The sequence below is a fragment of the Xenopus laevis genome, chromosome 4L (assembly GCF_017654675.1).
Source record: "Xenopus laevis strain J_2021 chromosome 4L, Xenopus_laevis_v10.1, whole genome shotgun sequence".
In the NCBI taxonomy this organism is placed as follows: Eukaryota; Metazoa; Chordata; class Amphibia; order Anura; family Pipidae; genus Xenopus; species Xenopus laevis.
In genome coordinates, this window is record NC_054377.1 from 26,866,036 (window position 1) to 26,891,718 (window position 25,683).

The window sequence follows — 25,683 nt, forward strand, 5'->3', positions numbered from 1 at the left end:
GATTCGGTTCGGGATTTGGCCTTTTTCAACAGGATTCGGATTCGTCCGAATCCTTGTGTGTGGCCTAACCGAATCCGAATTTGCATATGAGAATTAGGTGTGGGAAGGGAAATCATGTGACTTTTCGCCTCAAAACAAGGAAGTAAAACATTCTTTTTCCACTTTTTCCTTTCCCCTCTCTAATTTGCATATGCAAATTAGGGTTCGGTTTCACGAAGGATTCGGGAATTCACAATCGAATTTATATATATACCCCCAGAGGGGATATGTATAGGAAGCGGTCAGCGCCTGTGGCAACAGAAATAAAAAACAGGCATAGCGCAATATGTTTAAAATATAAAATATCACCCTGTGCGTGCACTAGGATGTTGAATAGGTGTATTTTCCCCTTCTCCTTCGTGAAACTACTAGTGAGGGTATGAAATGACAATACAGGTGAGAGGAAAAGAGGTAAGTGCTTTCCCTGTATGGATGAGAAGATCTTTCCCAAGGAAAAAATGCCTCCACCTTCTGTACAAAATGCCTACTTACAAACCACTGCCGTGGTATGGTGCATGTAACATGAAAACCCTTCTGGTCACTCCTTCTGAATTCGCTGCTCCTTCCGAGTTCCCAAACAGGAGTGAAAGCGATAATAGTGTAAAACCATTTATTTAAAACTATTAAAAACAATTAAAAGATCACACTCACATTTACCCTCACGGGTTTTTTGCGTATTGAGTCCCAATATACAATTTTTCTGGGGTTCCCAGAGGCAGTCCTATCAGCTCGCTCCAAAATACTGTCAGCTCACTCCAGGTGCCTTGCTTCTAGGTTGGTGTGTCCCCAAAAGTGTGCCTAACGCGTTTCGCTGGGTGTTACCAGCTTCCTCAGAGGCGTCTATACCATGCTGTTTTGTGTCCTTCCTTTTAAAGTCCATTTCGGCGTGTCCGTTTAGGTTCCGCCTCCACTTCCGGTTTATGCGTTCCAACTGATGCGTTCCAGCATCCTCACTTCCTCTTTGGCGCAAAAAATGCTCAGTTCGCTCCACATTGTACCAAAGGCAGCGTTTTTCTCTCCCATACTTATATTACATCTTTTCCTGGCTCTGACACCTTGCCTATCCATCAATGCACAGATAAATCAATTTTGGACATATATACAAAAATGCATGCTCTCTAGCCACATATAAAAATAATGATCAAGGGGGATCATGGGAAATGTAGTTCTCCCTGTTTTTTTGCAGATCCAAAATTTTTTCATTATACATGTGTATATATATGCAGAAGTACATATTTTATAATAAAAAACAAGTATAAAAAAGAGGAATAATAAAATAATAATAAAAAACAAGTATAAAAAAGGGAGAAGAACATCAAAAATATAATTCATATTTTTTCAAAAGCCTTCATTTCGTGTGTTTTTTTGAAAATAAGGAGAACACTACAAGAATATTCTCATATTTTGATCGTATATTTCTCAATTTTTTTTCAATCTTTTAATTTGTTATAAAAAAGCTCTTAAATTTATATCTGCATTTAACCCTTGTGGTATGAAGGTATGCATTTTATAGATCCATTTGCTCTCTTCTTGCAGTGTTTTCCTTACCAAATCTCCCCCTCTCCAATCTCTTTGTACTATACTTACACCCCAAAATTTTAAATCTTTAGCTTTCTGATTGTGACACTCTTTAAAGTGTTTTGACACACTATGGGTTGTGACTCCCTTCTCTATGTTCCTTACATGTTCGTTGATCCTTTCTCTTAATTTCCGGTTAGTTTTGCCAATGTATTGGAGGCCACAGGGGCACTCCAGACAATATATCACATTTTGGGTTGGGAGAGAAAAACGCTGCCTTTGGTACAATGTGGAGCGAACTGAGCATTTTTTGCGCCAAAGAGGAAGTGAGGATGCTGGAACGCATCAGTTGGAACGCATAAACCGGAAGTGGAGGCGGAACCTAAACGGACACGCCGAAATGGACTTTAAAAGGAAGGACACAAAACAGCATGGTATAGACGCCTCTGAGGAAGCTGGTAACACCCAGCGAAACGCGTTAGGCACACTTTTGGGGACACACCAACCTAGAAGCAAGGCACCTGGAGTGAGCTGACAGTATTTTGGAGCGAGCTGATAGGACTGCCTCTGGGAACCCCAGAAAAATTGTATATTGGGACTCAATACGCAAAAAACCCGTGAGGGTAAATGTGAGTGTGATCTTTTAATTGTTTTTAATAGTTTTAAATAAATGGTTTTACACTATTATCGCTTTCACTCCTGTTTGGGAACTCGGAAGGAGCAGTGAATTCAGAAGGAGTGACCAGAAGGGTTTTCATGTTACATGCACCATACCACGGCAGTGGTTTGTAAGTAGGCATTTTGTACAGAAGGTGGAGGCATTTTTTCCTTGGGAAAGATCTTCTCATCCATACAGGGAAAGCACTTACCTCTTTTCCTCTCACCTGTATTGTCATTTCATACCCTCACTAGTAGTTTCACGAAGGAGAAGGGGAAAATACACCTATTCAACATCCTAGTGCACGCACAGGGTGATATTTTATATTTTAAACATATTGCGCTATGCCTGTTTTTTATTTCTGTTGCCACAGGCGCTGACCGCTTCCTATACATATCCCCTCTGGGGGTATATATATATTCGATTGTGGATTCATATACAGTTGAGAGACTGTGAAAGGGGTCGGCAAGAAATATTCTAAGAGACTGACATTTTTTCATTTTGCTGCATTTTTGTAAGCTATATATTGTTGTTATTGTTGTATTCGGGAATTCAGCCGAATCCCAAAGAGTGAATTAGGTGCATCCCTACTAAAAATAAAATAATTTGGAAAGAAAACACCATAAATACCATACCTGTATGCTTCCCATAAGAAAGACGTTAACATTCCATTGCTTCTCATTGTTTTTCTTCCATTGGTTCATATAAACATTCTGACACTTTACACAATCAGTGAAGCTCCTTTAGATCTGCTCCTTCAAATCTAGAGTGTTGAGAAATGTTAAAAAAACTGGCAGGGAGACCAGCACACGGGACACACCATGTTATCACTGTAGAAAATTTCTGAAGACTTGACATTGAAGCAAATATCTGTTGTTGTAGGGTAGGGACACCCAAAAATTAGAGCATAGTATTCAGTTGATCATAGGAGTTCTGCATTGCACACAAGCAGCTCCATTAAATCCCCAAAATGGCTACTTCCCGTTATTCATAACCAGCTGTATTGCAATAAGGTTCCATGGCAGATGGTTGTCCATGACAAAATACATTACTATAAGTACATCATACATTTCTAGGCACCGTCCAGGCGACTTGCACTGCCATTTACAGAAAGTACCTATTCTTTATTAGGGAAGATTTGTCCTGGGGTTCATCTCTAACTCTGTTCCACACTCTGTTCCACACTAAATGTCATTACTTCAGTAAAGCTAATATCATGCTAGTTAATTTTAGTTTCACCAACAGTGAGCTGGTGGTTTATGGTCACCCATCCTCATTTGTGATGAAAAAGACTGTCCGAGCCCTATTAATTTCCCAAAAACATGCCCTGGTGCTCTATTATGCGATAATTGCTAATGTTGAATGCTGTGGTTCTGACAATGACATTACTAAGTAGCCTGCAGTGACTCTCACAAGTTTTTATTGCCACTACAAGTAGCAGTGATGAAGTAGCAATGTTCTATTGTACAGCTTTAGTGTTTTCTTATACTTACCTCTACATATGTACCTCTAGAAGTGTGATGGGAGGTTATTATAATAAGTCCCTCCCGCCCTTAATGTGCATATGCAAAAAGCATTGGTAAGGGCCAAACGAGGATGGACATGAAATCTGAAGGTGTCTTGTGCAAAATACATCATTATAGAGATGCAGAATGTATTGGCAACAGTCAGAACTGTAGGTCCATTATGCAGTTTAGCAGCAGTGGCAAAATCCTGCTGGACAGAGTGTCAGGTAGGAAATAACATAAGCAACTGTGCTGAGCGGGTTTAGGCAGGCAATAAGGCAGTGCAGCAAAGTACAGGGGGAAGCTAGAAGAATTTTGCATAAGGGTCATTAGTAACAGAGGGAGGCAGAGTCGGCATTGTATGCATCATTGGTAAGAAGAAAGATAAGTAAGCAGGGTTTTTGAGCATGCTGTGAAATAAGCTGTCATAATATATATCCATCTGTTGTGGAGGCCAAATTCTTTGCAGAATAAAACAAAGAATGGCTGTAATTGTTTCCTATAAGTATAACCTGTTTTGCTTACATAAACAGTCCAGCTAATTTTAATAAAGTGTTTGCCTTAAAGTGGCAGGTTCCGAAGTGGTCTTCATTTTTTAATTTCTCTGTTGTGTTAAAGGAGAAGGAAAAGCTAAAAGTAAGTAAGCTTTTTCAGAAAAGTCTATATAAATACACCAATAAACCCTCAAAGAAATGCTGAGTCCTCAGTCAAAAGAACCACAGCATTTCTTTCTTTCTATTGTGTACACATAGGCTTCTGTATTAGACTTCCTGTTTTCAGTTTAAACCTCCAGGGCTAGGGCTTGAGCATGCTCAGTTTGCTCCTCTCTCCCCCTCCCTTCTCTGCTGTAATCTGAGCCCAGAGCTATGCGTGAGCAGGGAGAGACTCAGGCAGGAAGTGATGTCACACCAATCTAATATGGCAGCTGCTATACTAAACAAACAGAGAGATCTGCTAGAGCTGTTTACGCAGATATGGTAAAGCATTCTGCAGAATAAATATGGTGTTATAGCTTGCACTATTGTGGCTAATCTATTGGCAATTAGCTGCTTTGGTAGCTTTCTTTCTCCTTTAAATATGTTTGACTTTTCGTTCAGCAGTCTTCCAGCTATTTTGGTTGCTAGGGTTCATTTCACCCAGTGTTACAGGCTGAAGTGCAGGAGCACTGCCTGTATTCCTGCCAGATTAGGAATTCAGGGTGTACACATTAAATGCAGTGCTGTTCCATGCCCCTTCCATATTTTTGATAAATAGGGCCCTGTTTGTTTTGATTAGTCCCTTAGAATGCAAAGTTAGAGCCAGGGGCACTTTAACACAAATGAGAAACAAGTCACTCTTATTGTGATTTGTTTTCCATGTGTGAAATGCTATTGTGCACATTATTAAATATTAATGTAGAACATTTTAATGCCTTTGTAGAACGGAAGATATTTCAAATCCATGTGGAGATTTAATCAGTACACTGGGAGAAACCTTCTTTTGCACTAATTGCTTTATAAATTCTTTCTATGTATTCAGATAGGCTGAAGTGTATAAAGCAAATGTGCTTCCCTAAGGCTAATAGCACCCATAGCAATTTAGAGCATGTTCTTTTGCACAAAGAATTCCCTAAATGTGTCCCATTGGCTTTTGTGTATTTTTAGCATGGCAAAAATTTAGGGGGCAAGATTCCCCATATATCAAAACCTTATTTCTTTGTTTTTATTTTGTTTTGTACTAATATACAGGATCAGCAAGCATGTTTTATATGTCATGTAGGTATGGGATCAAATATCCAGAAACTTATTGAGGAAGCTCCGAATTACAGGAAGGTCATCGTTCGTAGACTTTTAATAATTAAACGATTTCCATGTTCTCTATCATGATAACTTGTACTGGATCCCAACTAAGATATAATAATTCTTATTGAAGCCAAAACAATCCTATTTGGTTTCATGAATGTTCAGATGTTTGTTTTAGAAGACTTAAGGTATGAATTTCCAAGTTAAAGAAAGATCCCTTATCTGGAATACCCCAGGTCCTATACCTACTTGTACCTTGCCTAACAGACTCTTATCATGAATGATACCATAGAGCTCAGTGGGTTTAGTTCAGGTTACACAGCAAGAATAGTTGCTGGTCAAGTTGTCCTGTTATAGTGGTGGTTTAGTATGTTATAGATTGGTTAATTCCAACTCTTCAATTGGTCTTCATTTTTTTCTTTTTAATAGTTTTTGGATTATTTGCCTTTCTTTCCAGCTTTCAAATGGGGTTCACTGACCCCATCTAAAAAAACAAATGCTCCATAAGGCTACAAATGTATTGTTGTTGCTACTTTTTATTATTGATCCTACTATTTGGCCCTCTCCTATTCATATTCATGTCTTTTATTCAAATCAAGCATGGTTGCTAGGGTCATTTGGACCCTAGCAACCAGTTTGCTGAGATTGCAAACTGGAAAGCTGCTGATTAAAAAGCTAAATAACTAGTGGCAAAATTAGATGTTATTGGGCCCCACAGCAAATTCATTTTAGTGCTCCAAAAATATTCAGAGGTTGTCCTGTTTTACCAATATATATTGAAATTGCTCATAAGTTAGGGTCCGTAAGGGCCCCCTATACCTCCTGGGCCCCCTGCAGTTGCAGGATTTGCTTCCTCAGTAGTTACATCCCTGTAAATAACTCCAAACTGACAAATAAAACATTAAACCAACTGCAAATTGTCTCAGAATATCACTCTCTACATCATACCAAGTTAGGTTTAAAGGAGAAAGAAATGTTAAAACTAAGTAAGCATTATCAGGAAGGTCCACCTAAATATACCAGTAAACCCTCAAAGTAGTGCTGCTCTGAGTCCTCTGTCAAAAGAAACAATGCATTTCTTTCCTTCTATTGTGTACACATGGGCTTCTGTATCAGAATTTCTGCCTTCAGCTTAAACCTTCTTGCCCCGGGCGTGAGCATGCTCAGTTTGCTCCTCTTCGTCCTCCCTTCTCTGCTGTAATCTGAGCCCAGAGCTAGAAGTGAGCGGGGAGAGACTCAGGCAGGAAGTGATGTCACACCAAGCTAATACTGCAGCTGCTATCCTAAACAAACAGAGAGCTTCTAGAGCTTTTTACTCAGGTATGGTTACACATTTTACCTAATAAATATAGCATTCTAGCTTGCACTATTGCAGCTAATCTATTGCCAATAAAATGCCTATGCTTTCCCCCATGAACAACTCCTTAAATGTGCTTATTCATGCAGCAATGCAGGGGATGGAGAGCAGTTTTGAAAGGTTTTATTACAGGAAACTATATGGAAAGAAAATGGCTAGTGTTATATGCCATGGCTGCAGCATGCATCTGGCAGACAAGCAGGTAATGCAGAGCAAAGGAAAACCATTTCCAGTGATATATGGAGCGGATTTCTAACCCAGTAGTTAGAGGCTTATGAAGATTAACTTATTTTTGCAATAAAAGGTTAAACTCATCTTAAAAGGTGCAAATGTTCATGCAGGGCAAGATATTTTACAGCGAGCAGGAAAAGTTGATGTCAATTGGTTTTTAACTGAGAACAAGCACACCGCTGACACCTCTCTGTAACGCAGCCTTTTCTATGATGCTTCATCTGCACTGTTCATTATTAAATAGGTAAGGAAGATCTATCTGTAATCCCGGCAGACTCTATAACTGCGCTGTGCAAATAGAAGTTATCCTATTTAGCCTCCAGATGCTGGATGTCTTGGAGGTCAGAGACTAACAGTTTTAGTGCAGACACAAGCAGGGATAGATGACAGTGAGCCTGACAGCTGGGATTCCCATGTCGCATTACAAAGCACAACTCATAACACTCCCACTGAGTGGCCTTTCTCTCCAGGGGACAGATAACTAATTCTCACTCTGTGTGCAGCCTTGTAAGATGAGGGGGTATATTCCTTCACACCTATTCAACAGTATTTAGATTGGAACATCTCTAGGTTTTTCCTTTTCTCTTGATCTGATCACTTTTCACGAGAATTTACGCCCAGGTAAATGGTACATGCCTGCTTGCATATCTGTTTAGAAATGTGCAATGTATAGATATCAAACAGTTTCTTAGGGCAGAGACACACGCTGAAATTCGGGGAGATTAGTCGCCCCGAAGAAGAGGAGATTTGTTGCCGGGCAACTAATCTCCCCGAATTTCAGCGTGTGTCTCTGCCTCCCCTGCCTTCCCCCCGGCTAGTTTGAAAATTGCCGACGGGATGGTACTCTGTACACTTCGTTTTCCAAAGTCGCCTGAAGTTGCCTCACGAGGAAACTTCGGGCGACTTCAGAAAACGAAGCGCTCTGATTGCCATCCCTCCGACTATTTTCATTCTAGCTGTTGGGAAGGCAGAGCAGGCAGTTCGGGGGGGGGGGGGGGTTTGTAGCTATGTGGATAAAACACATATGGCTTCTCTGATTTTAATGGGGTTAAGAAAGATCTGATTTTATCTTCTTCTGGTTCCTCCCATTTGTCCTTTCTCCTGTCAACATTGATCCTAAGTGATGGTTCAGGAACACAGAGGCACAGGCTCTCCTAGGCTATAGCCTAGGGGAAAAGTGTGATCAGGGGCCCATCTGCCTTTTTGATTATATTAAAGATATCAATTGGTGTCTTTTAAATGCTGGGGCAATTATGCCTGGTGCAACAAAAAATGAGTGGTGCTCCAGAATAAAAAGGTAAATCGCTCACCAAGTTTATCATGTGGTCCAGGTGCACCAGCCCCAGACCCCCAGCTTCAGGGAGCGGCAAACCGATACACAGAGCAAAAGGACTAGCATCTTAATTAATCATAATTAAAAGTATAAATGCATCTCCATAGGCCCTATTCATTTCGTACCTACTTGGTACTTAGTCATGGGCTCATGTAGGTACGAAACGCATAGGGCCTATGGAGATGCATTTATACTTTAAGGGTAGGACTACATGAATGTTTTCAGCCCGATGCACTGCGACAAGTCACATGTGACAGAAATAAGGGAAGAGATAGAAATGTCGGATGAAGTCGAAGCTTTCATCCGATGCGACACGACTATCGGATGCAGACACATCATGTCGCAGGCATTTTGTTGCAGCGTGTCGGATAGTGTCGAAAACGTCCATGTACCATAATTATGTTTTTTAACTAATCCTTTTGGCCATGTGGAACCTTCTGATTGCTGGATAGCCCTATCGTTTTGCTCTGTTTAGCAATTACGCCTGGACCATTGATATTTTAAGATGTGCACCATTTTTAGTTTTGTGGATTATTTGAAATTAGTTACTGTCTACCTTGTGCTCCAGGTCTCAGGTGTTTGCACCCAGACCTTTCATCCACTTGAGTGAGTGAGTGTTTTGTGCTATAGCACTGTGGCAAGTCTGTAATTTTTGTATTTTGATAGGTCTCTTGGTGGGGGCTAAAATAATCCCACATATTATTTAAAGTGGTCTGAAAGTTCCTGTTGTGTTGAGTAATGATTTGAATGCACTTTGCTTATAACCTCAAGTAAAAATCTTGGAAACCAAGACTTATCAGATTGTCACTCTGAGCAGCGGGAATCACTCCTAAATATGGTGCCCAGGTGCATTTATCACATTTGGAGCAATGATCTGGGCCATGTGCCATACACACTGGTGCTTTCCAACTGGTTGATATGGGAAGCTGTCTTTCACAATTCACATTAATCCCCACGATTTTTCCAGAGAAGTCAGAGACAAATCACTGCATTAATGCAGGGCACCTAGGAACAGGCCTTCCTGCAGGGAATCTGCAAAACCCACAGTAATCACATTTAAATGATAATTAGAAGGCTTATTGTTATAAATCTTTATGTTTGACATTGTGCGCGTGAGCACATTCATTTGTCGCTGTTCTGTGACCCATGCTGGGATGTAAATTTTAAATGGGGAGTCTTGTGGGCATGCAAATTATCACGAGTAACCATAAACCTTCACACTAAATCCTGGCTACAGGCAATCATGGAAAATATACAGGGGCGGAACTCATTTTTCATGTGACCATAAAGCTGCTATTTTAGTAGAAAAAGCAACACTCCTTTTCTACTCCCTCAGAATGGAAATGAGGGGATTTTTGGAGCTTTCCATTGCCTGCACTGTATCGGCTTGTGTAATTTGCAGGTAATGACATTATAGAGTTTGTTTTAACACAGCCTTCATGCCACCCTTAGGGACCTTTGATTATCCCACTACCTGAGTAACTGGATTACTGTCACATGTCATCATGTTAAATGGAATAACTAATGTGTTCCTAAATAGAGAATAACTGCCTTATTCCTTCTGGGAAGGAGAGCTAATATGCTTATAGGGAGAGCATTCCTGGAAGCCCATCCTCAGGGAGCAGCACAGTCCCATTCAGACCCGACAAGGCAATTTCAAGCTGCATTTTCACAGAATATTTTTTACTATGAAAGCAGGTGTTCACAGGGATCTTATTCGTCTCGCTTGCAGGATTTTATTTCCCTTTTTATAAATACAGGTATGTGATCTGTTATTTGAAAACCTGTTCTCATAATTAATGGGAAAGCTATCTCCCATTGTCTCAATTTTAATCAAAAATAAGGGATGCACCGGATTCAGTTCGGGATTCGGCGAGGATTCTGTCTTTTTCAGCAGGATTCGGCCTAATCCTAATTTGCATATGCAAATTAGGGGCGGGGAGGGAAATTGCGCAACGTTTTGTCACAAAACAAGGAAGTACATTTTTTTCCCCTTTCTACCAATAATTTGCATATGCAAATTAGGATTCGGATTCGGTTCAGTATTCAGCCGAATCTTTCGCAAAGGATCTGGGGGTTCGGCCAAATCCAAAATAGTGGATTTGGCACATCCCTACAAATAAATGTTTTTTTTTAATTATTTACTTTTTTCTGTAATAAAAACAATGTCTTGTACCAGATCACCTTTAAGTATGATGTAGAGAGTAACATTCAGAGACAATTAACAATTGGTCTTCATTTTTTATTATTTGTATTTTTTGAGTTATTTAGCTTTTTATTCAGCAGCTCTCCAGTTTGCAGTTTCAGCAATCTGGTTGCTAGGGCCCTAGCAACTATGCATTGATTTGAATAAGAGACTGGACTATAGATAGGAGACGCCTGAATAGAAAGATGAGTAATAAAAAGTCGCAATAACAATATGTTTTTTAGATGGGGTCAGTGACCCCTATTTGAAAGCAGAAAAGAGTCAAAAGAAGATGGCAAATAATTTAAAAAAAAAAACTATGAAAAATAAATAAGAAAGACCAATTGAAAGTGCTTAGAATTGACCACCCTTAAAGATATAACTAATCCATTAAAACCACACAGGCTGATGTCTTTTTCTTTTCTTAAAAAAAAAAAAAAGTTGTGTGTGCTTCAACCACCTCGTATAATTTTGTAAAGTGGATGCAAAGCAGTCCAGAAACCCTTGCCAGGGGTTACATAGACATACAAGAAAAATAATACAGCTGCAGCCAGGGTTGCCACCTGGCCGGTATTTTACCAGCCTAGCCGGTAAAACACCAGCCAAGGCCGGGGCCAGTATTACAAATTTACCGGCAATGTAGCTGCTGGTACATTTGTAATACCCTTAAAAAGACCCTCTCGGCCAGCCCCCCAATCCCCTGTAACACTTAGCTTTCTGTCCTCTGTCTTCACAGGTCCGCGCCGCAGCCCGCCCCTTTTCGACGTCACACAGCTCCGCACCGTGGCCACGCCTCTTTTTACGCCATAGTCCCATCCCTTCTGACGTCACGCCCGCCCCTTTTTCTTCCCGCCCCCCCCACCAGCCGGTAACTAAATTACAAAAAGTTGGCAACCCTAGCTGCAGCACCTCTTTGTTGCAAAGGTGCCATTTTTAATTTATTCGGTCAGACAACCAGGCAACTTTGCGTGCTTACTCTTTTTTTATGTTTTCTTGAAACTGAGGGATATGGAATCTCCCGGGCTGACATGAAGAATATAGGTGCTGCATTTATAGCTATTTATTTTTCAAATATTATGAGCACAGGTATTTTCTTATGTGCAAATAAGTTAACCAGGTCCCTAAATTTTTTTTGTTCAGACCCCAAGCGGCATCACTGAATAAAGTCAAGTTTTCTTGCAAGCTTATTGCTGAATGGCTGTTCTAAAATCATCACTACTACTAATTTACTCCAAAAAAGCAATCGGTAGAGGGAGTAATATACCCACACAATGGGGTCCACGGTCCACAGCTCCGCTCCTTCTCCTTGCCTTAGACAGCAGCAAGCAGCTAATTAGCAGGGGTGCCAACAAGTTGCCTCTGGAATCTCTAAAATCCAGAGTTGCCCCTCATTTATCTGCTTCGTTTCTAAAGTTTTAAAGGAGAAGGAAAGCTACAGAGGCATTTTATTGCCAATAGATTAGCTGCAATAGTGCAAGCTAGAATGCTATGTTTATTTAGTAGAACTTTTACCATACCTGAGTAAAAAGCTCTAGAAGCTCTCTGTTTGTTTAGAACAGCAGCTGCAGTATTAGCTTGGTGTGACATCACTTCCTGCCTGATTCTCTCCCTGCTCACTCATAGCTCTGAGCTCAGATTACAGCAGAGTAGGGTTGGGGGAGAGGAGCAAACTGAGCATGCTCACGCCGGGGGCAAGGAGGTTTAAGCTGAAAACAGGAAGTCTGATACAGAAGCCCATGTGTACACAATAGAAGGAAAGAAATGCAGTGTTTCTTTTGACAGAGGATTACTTTGAAGGTTTACTGGTATATTTAGGTGGACCTTTATGATAAGGCTTTCTTAAGGTTCCCATACATGGAGAGATCCGCTCGTTTGGCGATGTCGCCAAACGAGCGGATCTCCCTCCAATATGCCCACCTTGAGGTGGGCAATATCGGGCTGATCCGATCGTGGGCCCTAGGGCCCAACGATCGGATCCTAGCGTTCGCAAACGGGCGGTCGGATCACGCGACCGCATCAACAAACAGATGCGGCCGCAATCCGACGGGATTTTTAATCCCATCCGATCGGCCAGATCTCGATCGGGGAAGCCCGTCGGGGGCCCCCATACACGGACCAATAAGCTGCCGACTCGGTCTGTCGGCAGCTTTTATCGGCCCGTGTATAGCCACCTTTAGTTTTAACTATTCCTTCTCCTTTAAGTGTGGATCGGAAGAGGTGGGGGCAACAGCTCCAGAAACTGCACTGGGGGTCCAATTTATTTTGTAGACTTTGGTGCATTACAGGCACAATTTTTAGGAAAAAAAGTGGTGCCCATAGCAACCAAAACCATTCTGTTAAAATAATTGGCTGGGCTTCACCATGTTTCCTATGGAAGCTCTGTATTCCTGTCCACAATTTCATTTCCGACTAATCAAATCTAATTATGAAATATTATGAATATGAAATGAAATTCCAGGCATATATTGTGTCAGTTATAGTTCTTCTTATGCAAGCGGAATTTTCACAACTTTTGTGATTATTTTGTAGCTAATTTTACAGCACATTGTTCCTTTTACACATTTTAAGTGCCACATACAATTATGTTTATGAGATGCACAACCATTTTGTAGCTCATCAAGTCATGGATAAAAATGATTTGTGTAACTAGCAGGGAGCAGAGTGACTGTGAGGGGAACCTTCAGCTATAGAGGGGTTAAGGTAAGGACCTGAGACCCCAAACCTTGCATACCATGATCCTGCTCCCATACACTTGGAGGGTTATTGATTAAAGGTCAAGTTTGTAAGGTTTTTTTACTTTAAATAAACTCATAACTCAAATACTTGCTTATTTTTAAAAAATCCGAATGCAATATGGGGCAGCTTGTTGGCATAGAAATGTGGTGATAGGGACCTAGCAGTCTCAAATTATGGCACAGACGCAATTCTGTTTTTGGCTACTCAGTTGAGCATGAACGTAGAGCATCAATGTACTTCTAAAAAACAATTGTGTTTGGGATAAAGATGACAATAATATTGACCAGGACACACAGTATCTCAAGATTCCTGAAATGACACTCCACCAATGATTAATGTTTACTTTCATATGGTCAAAATACTAGCGGTCAGTGTTCAGGATATAAAGATAGAAAAAAGATGAAAAACAAATGTCTACAGTATCAAAAGAGCAAAAATATGAAAAGGTGTGCATAAAGAAAGGTGGTCAGGTGGGATTCAATCCAGGTTAAAAGGGAACATGGTTCACAAAATTGTGAACTATAAGGGTAGGACTCCACGAGCGTTTTTGTTGCGATCTGACGTGCTGCGACAAAACGCATGCGACAAAAATAAGGCAAGAGATAGAATTGGCAGCGTTGATCCGACTGTCGGATGCAGACGCAGCAATGAAGTAAATGTTTTCCCCTTCCCACCACTAATTTGCATATGCGGATTCGGTTCGGCATTCGGCCGAAATTTTTGCGAAGGATTCGGGGGTTCGGCCGAATCCAATATAGTGGATTCGGTGCATTCCTAACAGGAAGGCCATCTCCTATAGGCTCCATTGTATCCAAATAATCCATATTTTTTAAAAATTCTGTGATCCCAACTAAAATGTAATTAATCCTTCTTGGAAGCAAAAACAGCCTTTTGGGTTTATTTAATGTTTACATGATTTTCTAGTAGACTAATGGTATGAAGTTCCCGGTCCCATGCCTGTACAGGTATAGGATCTGTTATACAGAATGCTCAGGACCTGGGCTTTCCGGATAAGGGGTCTTTCCGCAATTTGGATCTTCATGTCTTAAGTCTACTAAAAAATAATGGAAACATTTAATAAACCTAATAGGCTGGTTTTGCTTCAAATAAGGATTAATTATATCTTAGTTGAGATCAAGTACAAGGTACTGTTTTATTTATTACAGAGAAAAAGGAATTCTTAATTATTTGGATAAAATGGAGTCTATGGGAGACGGGCTTTCTGTAATTCGGAGGTTTCTGGATAATGGGTTTCCAGATAACTGATCCCATACCTGTGTTATTGAAAAACTATTGTCTTTCCTGGCTGACACTAAGCCAGACTTGCCTGGTTTATTGGTTTGGAGCCACATAAACCATCTGAAGCAGCTTGCGACCCAAACACACACAAGACTGCTGCGATGTAACTGCAATGAGACGAAACAAGGGCTTTACTGGCTGTTTATGTTCTAAGTAAATGTAAAAAGTAGTTGTATTGCTAAAGCAAAATGCCAAGGGATCAAATATCTGTAATACCTTGGAAATTATCTGCTGCCAAACATTAAGTGAATATATATCCGTTAGGTGGTTCTGATTATCTGCTGCCCGATTGTGGGTAAGTTATTTTGTGTGCTTGTCTACCTCCACATACATGAACTAATGAGTAAAGGGACCCTAATATTATTCTTCATGACAATAGCTTCTTACTCCTCTCCATGTGAATACTGTAAGAACATTGGCATCTTCCACTCCCTTGTCTGCTATATTTGGAAAGAAATTTACATCACCCCCAACTCCCCCCCCACACACAAATAATTTCTTTTCTTTCATCTTTTGTCAGCTGTTCTCTACTTTCACATCTCAGCTCCTCTCCACATATTACAGAGAAAATTTCTCTAGCAGAGAGCTGCAAATTGCTTGTTAATATAAACCCGCCAGCAGACAGAAAGAAATCAGTGAGAAAAGGAGCGAGAATTAATGTCAGTCTGAGAGCAGAACCCTCCCTCCCTCTATATATTTCACAGGGAATTGTATAATGAATTAAAGGGTAAAATCCATGTAAGACTGGATTGACCCAGTGACACTGACATATTATTTGTATAATGTGGCTACCCTATTTTTGTTTAAGTAGAATGATGTGTAATTTCTAAAATACTTTAAGTATTATGAATTGACAGCTCTGCTCTCTCTCTCTCTCTCTATATATATATAGAGCCATACATATCACACACACGAGCCATGAATAATAATGTATATTATAGGGATGCACCAAATCCACTATTTTGGATTCGGCCGAACCCCTGAATTGCATAGGATGGGAAGTTGAAAAATGTTTTACTTCCTTGTTCTGTGACAAAAAGTCACGCAATTTCCCTCCCCCACCCCCTAATTTGCATATGTAAATTAGGATCCGGATTCAGTTTGACCGGGCAAAAGGATTCGGCTGAATCCCAAACCAAATCTTGGATTCGGTGCATCCCTAGTACATGATATCCTTATAAACAGTGCTTAGTGAGGTCATAATTTATAATCGGAGCTGAGTGATGTCATTTCTGTCACACGACTCACTGAAACTTGTGTATTATAATAAATAAAGTACCACCGTTAAAAATATGAGGATATTAGAAATCCCCTTGGAGTTCCATGACCTGTATTAAAACACTTGGCCTTCAGCCTCGTGTTTTTATATGGTCACGGAACTCCTCCATAACTTATAATATCCTTATATTTTACAAATCTTGGGTATTTTATTCACTATATAAACAGTGCTTAGTGATGTCATCTGTTGGAGTAAGTGATGTAATTTTTGTCACATAACTTACTGGAACGTGTGTATTATAGTAAATAATATACCACTGTGGATATTAGAAGTCACCTTGGCATTCCATGGTTCCCGTGCTTTTATATGATCAAGAAACTCCTCTGTGACTTATAATATCCTTATATATTACAGTAGGGGGTACATTATCATATAACTGTTGCTAAGTGGTGCCATCATTATAATCTGTGCCTTTGGCATTGTGCTTTTAAATGGTCATGGAACTCCTCTGTGAATTCTTATAAGCTTATATTTTATATTAGTGGTACATTATTTCCTATACAAACACACATATAAATAGATCTGTCTGTCTTATTGGTCAGCACTATAAAGACATTTTAAAATGACGGTATATGAGTATCATATAGGATAATTTAGAGTTGCCACCTGTCCGGTTTTCACCTGGACACCCTGGTTTTCGGGAGGGTTGTCTGGGTGAAAACTACATGTGCGGATTTCCAAATTAGGGAACCCGGACAGGTCTTTATAATGAATGGCCGGTGATCAGCCAATTGGCAATCGCCACATCTTAACATTGTGGGTACACCTGGACCCCCTCACCATTCCCGTCCCCTGACATCATCCATCCACCCCCGACATCACAAGGCCTGACATTACAATGCCGACCTGTTGACAAAAGATGGCAACCCTGAGGGTTATATTGTAGTTATCCAAGTGTGATTTAGTCATCATCATCAGCGACATAATACACCAAGTAATTAGGTTTGTAACGATGAACATGTTAATATTCCTATGACAAGCAATTTAAATACGCAGATACAGGTATGTAGTTGGTTCAGGTGCATGCCTTCTAACAGCATATCTTCTCTTTTTCTCCTTGAAAATAAATGCCAAGAACCACCATATAAAAGGATGAACTCTCACTGATATTGCCATTATCATTTGGAATTCTTTTCAATGAGGCATGTGCTCAAATCATAAATTGATATTAGCTTTTAGAAACTGCAAAGAAAAAAAAAAAAAGATCTGTCTTCTTTTACCATACAGCTGATGTTGCTATATTAAAGCCATCCCGTACAGTAAATCTACACTGTCTTTATTGCTGAGAATTTAGAAGGTCGAAGGTGCTGTCTCTTTTCCAAGACTAAGTGATTATTTTTTCCCCATGTGAGACATAACAGAGCAGGAACTTCTGAGGTTTTTATTTTTGGTATTTTTAATTCCTTGTCAAAGCTGATTTTAGAAAATTGTGTTTCTTAAACAAAAAAAAGCCAACGATTGAGTTGTGGATTTTCATGGAAATGTTATGTTTTTCCTTATTGGTCACAAAGAGTGATTGGAAAAGTATGTGAAGTAGGGTTGCCACCTGTCCGGATTTCACCAGTACAGCCAGGTTTTTCAAAGGGCTGTCTGGGTTTAAAGGGATACTGTCATGGGAAAAAATGTTTTTTTTCTAAATGAATCAGTTAATAGTGCTGCTCCAGTAGAATTCTGCACTGAAATCCATTTCTCAAAAGAGCAAACAGATTTTTTTTTATATTCAATTTTTAAATCTGACATGGGGCTAGACATTTTGTCAATTTCTCAGCTGCCCCTGGTCATGTGACTTGTGCCTGTACTTAAGGAGAGAAATGCTTTCTGGCAGGCTGCTGTTTTTCCTTCTCAATGTAACTGAATGTGTCTCAGTGGGACATGGGTTTTTACTATTGAGTGTTGTTCTTAGATCTACCAGGCAGCTGTTATCTTGTGTTAGGGAGCTGTTATCTGGTTACCTTCCCATTGTTCTTTTGTTTGGCTGCTGGGGGGGTGGGAAAGGGAGGGGGGTGATATCACTCCAACTTGCAGTACCGCAGTAAAGAGTGATTGAAGTTTATCAGAGCACAAGTCACATGACTTGGGGCAGCTGGGAAATTGACAATATGTCTAGCCCCATGTCAGATTTCAAAATTGAATATAAAAAAGTCTGTTTGCTCTTTTGAGAAATGGATTTCAGTGCAGAATTTTGCTGGAGCAGCACTATTAACTGATTCATTTTGAAAAAAAATTTTCTTCCCATGACAGTATCCCTTTAAAATGCCTGTACAGATTTCCAAATTAGGAAATCTAGACAGGACATTAAAGTTAATGACATGGCGATCAGCCAATTGCTGATTGCCACTTCATCAGTCCTTCCCCTGATGTCATCAGCCCCACACTCAACATCACTGGCCCACCCCCGATGTCATCCACACCCGCCCCCTGCCCAGTTTCCCCAAAAATGAGGCATGTTCGCTGTAATTAGAGCAGTCAGTTTTTTGCTATTGTAAATTTTTAAAGGTACCTTGTGATTTTCTTCGTAAATGCTCTCATATTTTCACCACTCCGATATTACATGGAACTCATCAATAATTTTGCCAGTTTTAATAGAAAATGTTGCTTTGAATTAAAATTAATATTTGAAAAATATTATTATTGCCCTTTATTAACAATGCACCAATAAATTTCAATTTTCTGCACATGGGTGAACCAGAGAATCCTGCAATGCATATTCGCCTTGCCTATCTTTCCTACCTAATTAGACAATGTATTTTCCCCACTGTCAGGGAAGCTGAAGGGAGCTATACATTTGGACATTGCAAATCTGCCTTTCTATTACATTTCATTCTGATATCTGCTAAGGAAGTTGATGAACGGTTCCCAGAGGCTGACATTTAAAATAAACTATGTCTGCATTGTATAAATTCTAATATCACTTCGTGTTTCTTTTTTTTTTTTGTTTTTAATAGTCACAGTTCATATATTATTAAGTGGAATCCGATAGTAACGATATTAATTCAAGTTCAGAGTAAATCTGTGAAGACAGTTTCAAATGAAAAGCAAAATCTGTCATTTTTACATCTCCTATCTTCTACGCATTTTTTTTTGTATCTTAAATTTATTTCCATACGCAATGAAACCATAAAAAAAAACTATAAAAAATAGAGGGAAAAAAAACCTTACAGAAAAAAATATATAAGTTCTATTGGTGGTAAACTTTAAGTTGCGTTCTCCGCACCAAGCTTGCATTTGTGTCCTGAATTTAACAAAATGAAAGTAAGAGAAAGGACACTCAGGAAGTAATGCAAATTGTACCCAAGTGTTTACAGTGCACACAATCTATATCCTTGTTTTGAGTTCTCCCACAACCATTTCAACTAGCTGTATATCTACTGCATTTTTTTTGTCTTTTTTCTTCTTTATTCTTAATGAATATTGATATCTTTTCCTAAAAAATATCCCATAGAGTCTTGTTTTGTTTTGTTTTTTTTCTCTTGTTTTCCTTACAGCATTAAGTTTATTTTGTTGACTTTTTTGCACTGTTATGACTCTTTGTTGGACACCAGTAAAAACAAATTATCACTGTGGGCATTGGAGTTGATCAGTCCAAAATAGGATACATCATGTGTAGGAATAGTCTGTGTCTGGTATACCACCATCTCTGTATCCTCTGTGAGTGCCATAGCCTATTGTGTGGGTACTTTTGTAAAGGCTGGTTCCATTTGATGGGAATATTGTATGGATCACATACTCTTCTTTTGATCGGTTAGAGTTTATAGGCAGCATCTGAAGTCCTGGTCCCCTAATCTCTAAAATGGAGTTATCTTTCTTGGTCCCGGACTCCACATAATCATCCTTCTTCCGGCTGCCGCGGCTGTATGCTCTCTCATGAGTCAACAGTTGCCCAGCCCGATGAACATACCAGCAAATGGATGCCAAAATCAAAAATAGGAAGACAAGTGTAACTGCTCCCCCTATAATACCAGCTAAAGGTAACCCAGCTAAAGGGTCTGCATTCTGCTCCCTGTTCAGTGTAGTTGTGGGTCCATAAACATCAGCTGTCTCTGCCTTGGCACAGACAGGTGATTCATCTGCAAGATAGGTGTTTCCTGTATCCATGGTAACCATGCATATTATGTATGTGGAGCGCGGTTCCAAAGCAGTTAACAAGTACTCTGTTTTGTCTCCCTGCACTAAGGTTTCTGTGATAGAGCCAACAGCTGGACTATGACCAAGTCTCAGCCAACTAAGTCGAAAGGAACTTGCTGGGTGAAAGGACTTCCAAGTGATGCGAATGCTGTCAGCTGTTAGAGGCTTGACATTTAACACCAATGCTTTAGTTGCTGCTCCAGTTTCCATGGGGTAATCTACATTTGAGTCTGGTAGATGAATTCTTGGCCTCTTGGATTTTAGGGTAAAAAGAGAGCCCTGAGCTGGAGTGGTGATTATAGGACTACCTGGTGTAGCACGGGCAGAGGCTGAATTACTCTGTGGCCCACCCTCAAAGCACTCATCCAACTCATGAGTAATGTCCTTAATGGCCATTCCTCGTACTTTCTCAGGGCCCTGGCACATTAAGCCACGAACATTCACCACAGCTGCTCTGGCTTTCACCCAGTCTCGCAGCCAGATAAGGTTGCATCCACAGAACCAGGGATTATTTCTAAGCAGCAGCTGACTCAGATTTTCTAGGTCGTCAAAGAGACCACGGGGAAGGGCTGTAAGGTTGTTACTGGATAGATCCAATTTTTGCAACTGCCTCATTTTGGACAATGAGTTGTATGGTATATGGGTGATGGCATTATCCTGTAAGTAGAGTTTTTGTAAGTGAGTGCTGGGCAGATTGACTGGAGGGGCAGCCAGTGAATTTCGGACCAAGGAAAGCTCAGTTAGGTTTTGGAGACGGCTAAATGTATCATCTGCTATTCGTTGGTTGGCCAATAGATTACCATCTAGAACCAACCGGCGAAGATTGTTTAGGCCTTTGAATGCATGAAGTGGGATAGTAGATATACGATTATCATCCAATCTTAGCTCTTCTAATGTATGTGGCAAGCCATTTGGGATGCTACTGAGGTGATTACGTGACAAGAAGAGTAGACGTAGTTGATGACTGTCTAAAAAGGCATCATCTTCAATGCTAACAGTTGATACAGAGTTGTCATCTAGGTGTAGCTTCTCTATAAGTGGAATACGAGAAAGAGAGTCCCGTGTCACACTGCGGATGTTGTTGTCCTGAAGGTGGAGCTCACGAATTGAATGGGGAAAGTTAACGGGAAATTCATCTAGGTCATTCTCATACAGGTAGATCACTTTGACATTGGTCTTTGTCTTCAACTCTGATGGGACTCCAGCATTATTTATCTGGTTGTTTTGGAGGTAAAGGGTAGTTGCATCGTCTGGGATGTCGGGGGGAATTGAAGTTAGTCCTCGGTCATTACAGTAAATAAAACCATTGTCACATCGGCACACATAGGGGCAAGTAGTGCTGTCTATTACCTCTGTCAGAAATGCAATAAGTCCATAACACAGGAACAGCCAGTCACGCAAGTCCAGAGTGGCTGTGGTCATAGCAACTGTTGTAGCAGTTGTTGTTGTAGCTGCTGCTGAGGCAGCTATTGTTGTTGAGGTGGTAGTGGTGGTGGTAGTGGTGATCGCCATTCTGTTGGCCAGTAATGACAAAAGAATTGAGTTTGGAGGAATGCTGATGAATTTGGCTCTGTTCTTCAAATTTTCTTTCAACCTGAGGTAAGAAAAGAGAAACTCAAAGTTAGCTGAAATCAGACAACGTAATTACCTTTATAACATGCATATTTTATTCATGGTGATGATGGACTTGTCTAAGACACTTTTTTTTATTATTAAAGGGGAACTCCACACAAACATAACTTAGGCTTTTTGAAAAGTAAACAATTTCAAGCAACTTTGCAATATACATCAATTAAAAAATATGCAGACATGATTTTTAATGGTTTGGAACAGTTCCCTAAGCCTAGCCTCCTGCTGATCTGTCTGACTACTTTGCTGTACGGAACACATTTTAGGACATCATCAGAAGAACACATGCTCCTGCGTGCACTCTCCTAACGAAAAAGTATGCAAACTCGCCTCTTATTATATCCACTTATCCCAAGAGGCTGCAGTCACACCTCCATTCTGCCCACATGTGCTGTTGCAATCTACCCCCTCGTGGCTTATTAATCAGCCCTCCCTCCTCAGTCCTTATTCCTCCTTTCTCAGCGGTCCGTACAAAAGCTCTCCATCCTCAGCCCTCCCTCCTCAGATCTCAGCTCCTAAGCCAGGCTGATGGCTGAGGAGGGAGGGCTGAGGACAGAGAGCTTTTGTACTGAGGACCGAGGAGGGAGGGCTGAGGAGGAAGAGCTGACGGATGAAGGCTGAGGAGGGAGGACCGAGAATCCAGGACGGATGTGCGACTGCAGCCTTTCAGGATGGGTGAGAGAAAAAGCAGACGATGCTGCATTCTTCTGCCTTAGAAGATCGCATGCAGGAGAGCGATTTCCCCTGAAGATGTCCTAAAATTCTTTCCTTATTGCTGAGCTGGCTGACTACTGTTACTTGGTATCAACAGCCAGCTGTCCTTAGCCTGTATCATCCAAACCCCACAATTCCCTGGAAAGGAACATCACAGTGCAATGCATTGTGGGTTATGTAGTTCCTGCATGCTGTCTGTAAGCTGTGGAGAAGGCCAGGATTTCAAATGATAGAGAAAGAGAAGAACTGTTAAACAGCTGGATTTCATCATAGAAAATGGCATTTATTCATATTTTTGAAGAAACAGATAACTGTGATGGGTATAAGGGGTTTCTGTGTTATGTGGGCTTCTTTATCAAATTTTGGTTTGGGAGCCAGAGTTCCACCTTTAAGTTACAATAATATGTTATGCATATAACCAGTGCTGCCAAGGCAATGTATAAACAAGGTAGTTTGGGGTCCCATGCCTTTCATACAACTACATTTGTGAGTATGGGCCACAGAGGCTTTTGTTTCCCTGTAAGGGGACAGATTTCAGTTGGACTTAAGACAGCTATGAACTGTATAATTAGAAAATATTATAAATCTGCCAGTAAATGTGAGGAAATTAAGACCCATACAATTATAAATGGAAAAACAACAGACTGACTGAAATAATAGCCTAGATAAAACAGAAAATCTCCAACACTTATGTGGGTGAGCATTAAGGAAATTGTGATCACAGCATGGTTTCCTTTGAGAATATCTTGCAGAGACACTCTATACTGCATATAATACAAACAAACACAAACCAAACCTTTATGGTCTCACACTAATGTTAACACTGAGAAATGTATCTGAAAAAAATATAAACTGAAGAGGGCATTGCTGAGAAAACAAATCACAAATAAATTTATAAATTAGAAGAAAAAAAATCCAGGAATATGGGGTTCCCTTGGAATTGGAGTCAGGTATATTGGTTGATGGAAACAGAGAGAAGGCTGTGGTTATGAACTGATTTTTTTTTTACACCAATAAGGAACCCGTTAATGAAGGCTTCGTTTTTATTAGAATAATGCATTAAATTTAACTAACAGTCCCATATCCTTAAAATAAGGAATATTGACTTTAAACATATTTTTTATTTCTCAGAGCCAGGCCAAGTATTATTGGGCCCTATAGCAATACAGGTATGGGACCTAGGTTATTCCGGATAATGGATCTATCCGTCATTTGGATCTTTATACCTTAAATCCACTAGAAAATCTTGTAAACATTAAATAAACCATAGGCTGGTTTTGCTTCCAATAAGGATTAATTATATCTTATTTTGGATCAAGTACAAGGTACTGTTTTATTAGTACAGAGAAAAAGGAAATAGTTTGTAAAAAATTTGGATTATTTGGATTATATGGGAGATGGCCTTAACGTAATTTGGAGCTTTCTGGATAGCGGGTTTACGGATAATGGATCCCATACCTGTACTTGTTCTTGGCCAGACACCCCCCTGACCAATCCATCCCCCATCTTACACCTGCTCACTCATGCACCTGAACGCACTCACTTGCCTGTACCACTGCAATTGGAATTGTACACACACCCCAGTAGCACCCCCTGACTTTGCTGCTTACCACTAATTTGGGCCCTGCTCTTGTTAGTTAAACCAGTGTTACACGTGGAATGCTTTCTTGTTTCACTCATTTTTAATTTATTCACAATTGACCTCACAGTTGTTATTCTAAGTAAAGTCTGCTGATGATAAGTTGTCAAAACTATTGGTTCCTCGAGGGACCTTTTTAGAATGAATTGAATAAACCGGGGGACTGGGGAGCAAACTGGCTAATGTGGTTGACTGTTGTTAAAATCAAGGTTATGCATCCTTAATTGAAAAGGATATGGGGATTATTATATAGTATGCAGCTCTAGCCAACAGAGTGATTATCAGTAATCATGGGGCCTCTGTTCTACTAGGTCCCCCGGTGATTTCACCTGCCAACAAGTAGAATGTTGCCCCAATTAAATAAATAAACCTGTGCAGGGCAGCCATCAGAGGGGGACAGTGGGGAGAGTTGTAGGGGGCCCTGAGGGTAAGGGGGGCCCAGTCACGCCACACTTACTTGATTAGCCGGGCCCCCCATCTTTCTGAGAGCTGCTGACTTCGGGAAGGCATGGACATTTAAGGGGCCCTGTCCTCCAATGTTCTCATATTTTCTCAATTTTCTCATAATGTGGGGCCCTGGCCACCAATTTTTTTTTCTCATATGGGGTCCTAGCCACCAATATTTTTTGATGGGGGGCCCTGGCCACAAATGTTTTTTTATGGGGGGCCCTGACCACCACCAATATCTTTTTATTAACATGTGGGAACCCTAGCCACCAATATTTTTTTTGTTTTTTTACTGTGTGGTGGGGGGCGGACCTGTGGGGTGGGGAGGGCGGACCTGTGGGGTGGGGAGGGCAGACCTGTAAGTGGGGCTTGCGGTGGGTGCAGCCCAGGGGGCCCAGGAAATTTTGCCGTATGGGGCCCTGCGATTTCTAATGGCGGTCGTGTACCTGTGCCCCTGATCCACTTTGGCCACTGCTAATTCGATCCAAACCCTGCCCACTCTCTATAAACCACACCTTTCCATCTCTTGAGACCCCCCATTGTCAAAGGCCCCCTGGCTTTAGTACCCCTGTACCCCCAGATGGTGCCCCTGCTAGGCAGTGTATTTCTGTATCTGCTAAAACTATTATATATATATATATATATATATATATATATATATATATATATATATATATATATATATATATATATATATATATATACACACACACACACACACAATGTGTCAAGTGATGGCACTCGCAAGATTTCAACAGTAATAGACAAAAAGTGTAAAAAAAAAAAAAAAAATTTATTTATCCAACGTTTTGGTCCCACACATGGGGCAGATTTTAGGAAAATGGTTCCTGCGTGGGACCGAAACGTTGGATAAATAAATTTTTCTTTTTTTTTTTTACAGTTTTTGTCCCATTTTGGACCTTTATGTCTTGAGAAAGGACCAAAAGGTTGACGATACTTTTTCTTTATTCTTGCCGCATTATGAAGCCCTGGAGTATGTCTGTTGCTGAGCAACTTTATATATTTTTTTAGTTTTTACCAGCACATAGGACAGCTGAACTATAAAATAAAGGGTAGTGCTCCTCCATATATGTGTTTTGTTGTTTGTAAATATTTGTGAGTTCCGAAAGAAAATATATTTATATATTTTAGTTTGTATTTACAGACAGGCAGGGGTGTTTATTTATTTTCTCCTAATGTAGGTCAGT

General features: G+C 40.3%; 2 protein-coding genes across 6 annotated transcripts in view; one reads left to right on the forward strand and one right to left on the reverse strand.

The window, feature by feature from the left end:
* Nucleotides 1-25,683, forward strand: part of macrod1.L (MACRO domain containing 1 L homeolog) — a 436,504-nt gene that overhangs the window by 185,372 nt on the left and 225,449 nt on the right.
* flrt1.L (fibronectin leucine rich transmembrane protein 1 L homeolog) overlaps nt 18,545-25,683 on the reverse strand; it is a 177,367-nt gene continuing 170,228 nt past the window's right edge. For all 4 annotated transcript variants that reach the window (XM_041590005.1, XM_018257628.2, XM_041590004.1 and 1 more), the window contains exon 3: nt 18,545-21,640. In XM_041590005.1, the coding sequence (XP_041445939.1) occupies nt 19,519-21,558 (2,040 nt within the window). In that variant the 5' untranslated portion in view covers nt 21,559-21,640 and the 3' untranslated portion in view covers nt 18,545-19,518. The remainder of the gene's footprint in view (nt 21,641-25,683) is intronic.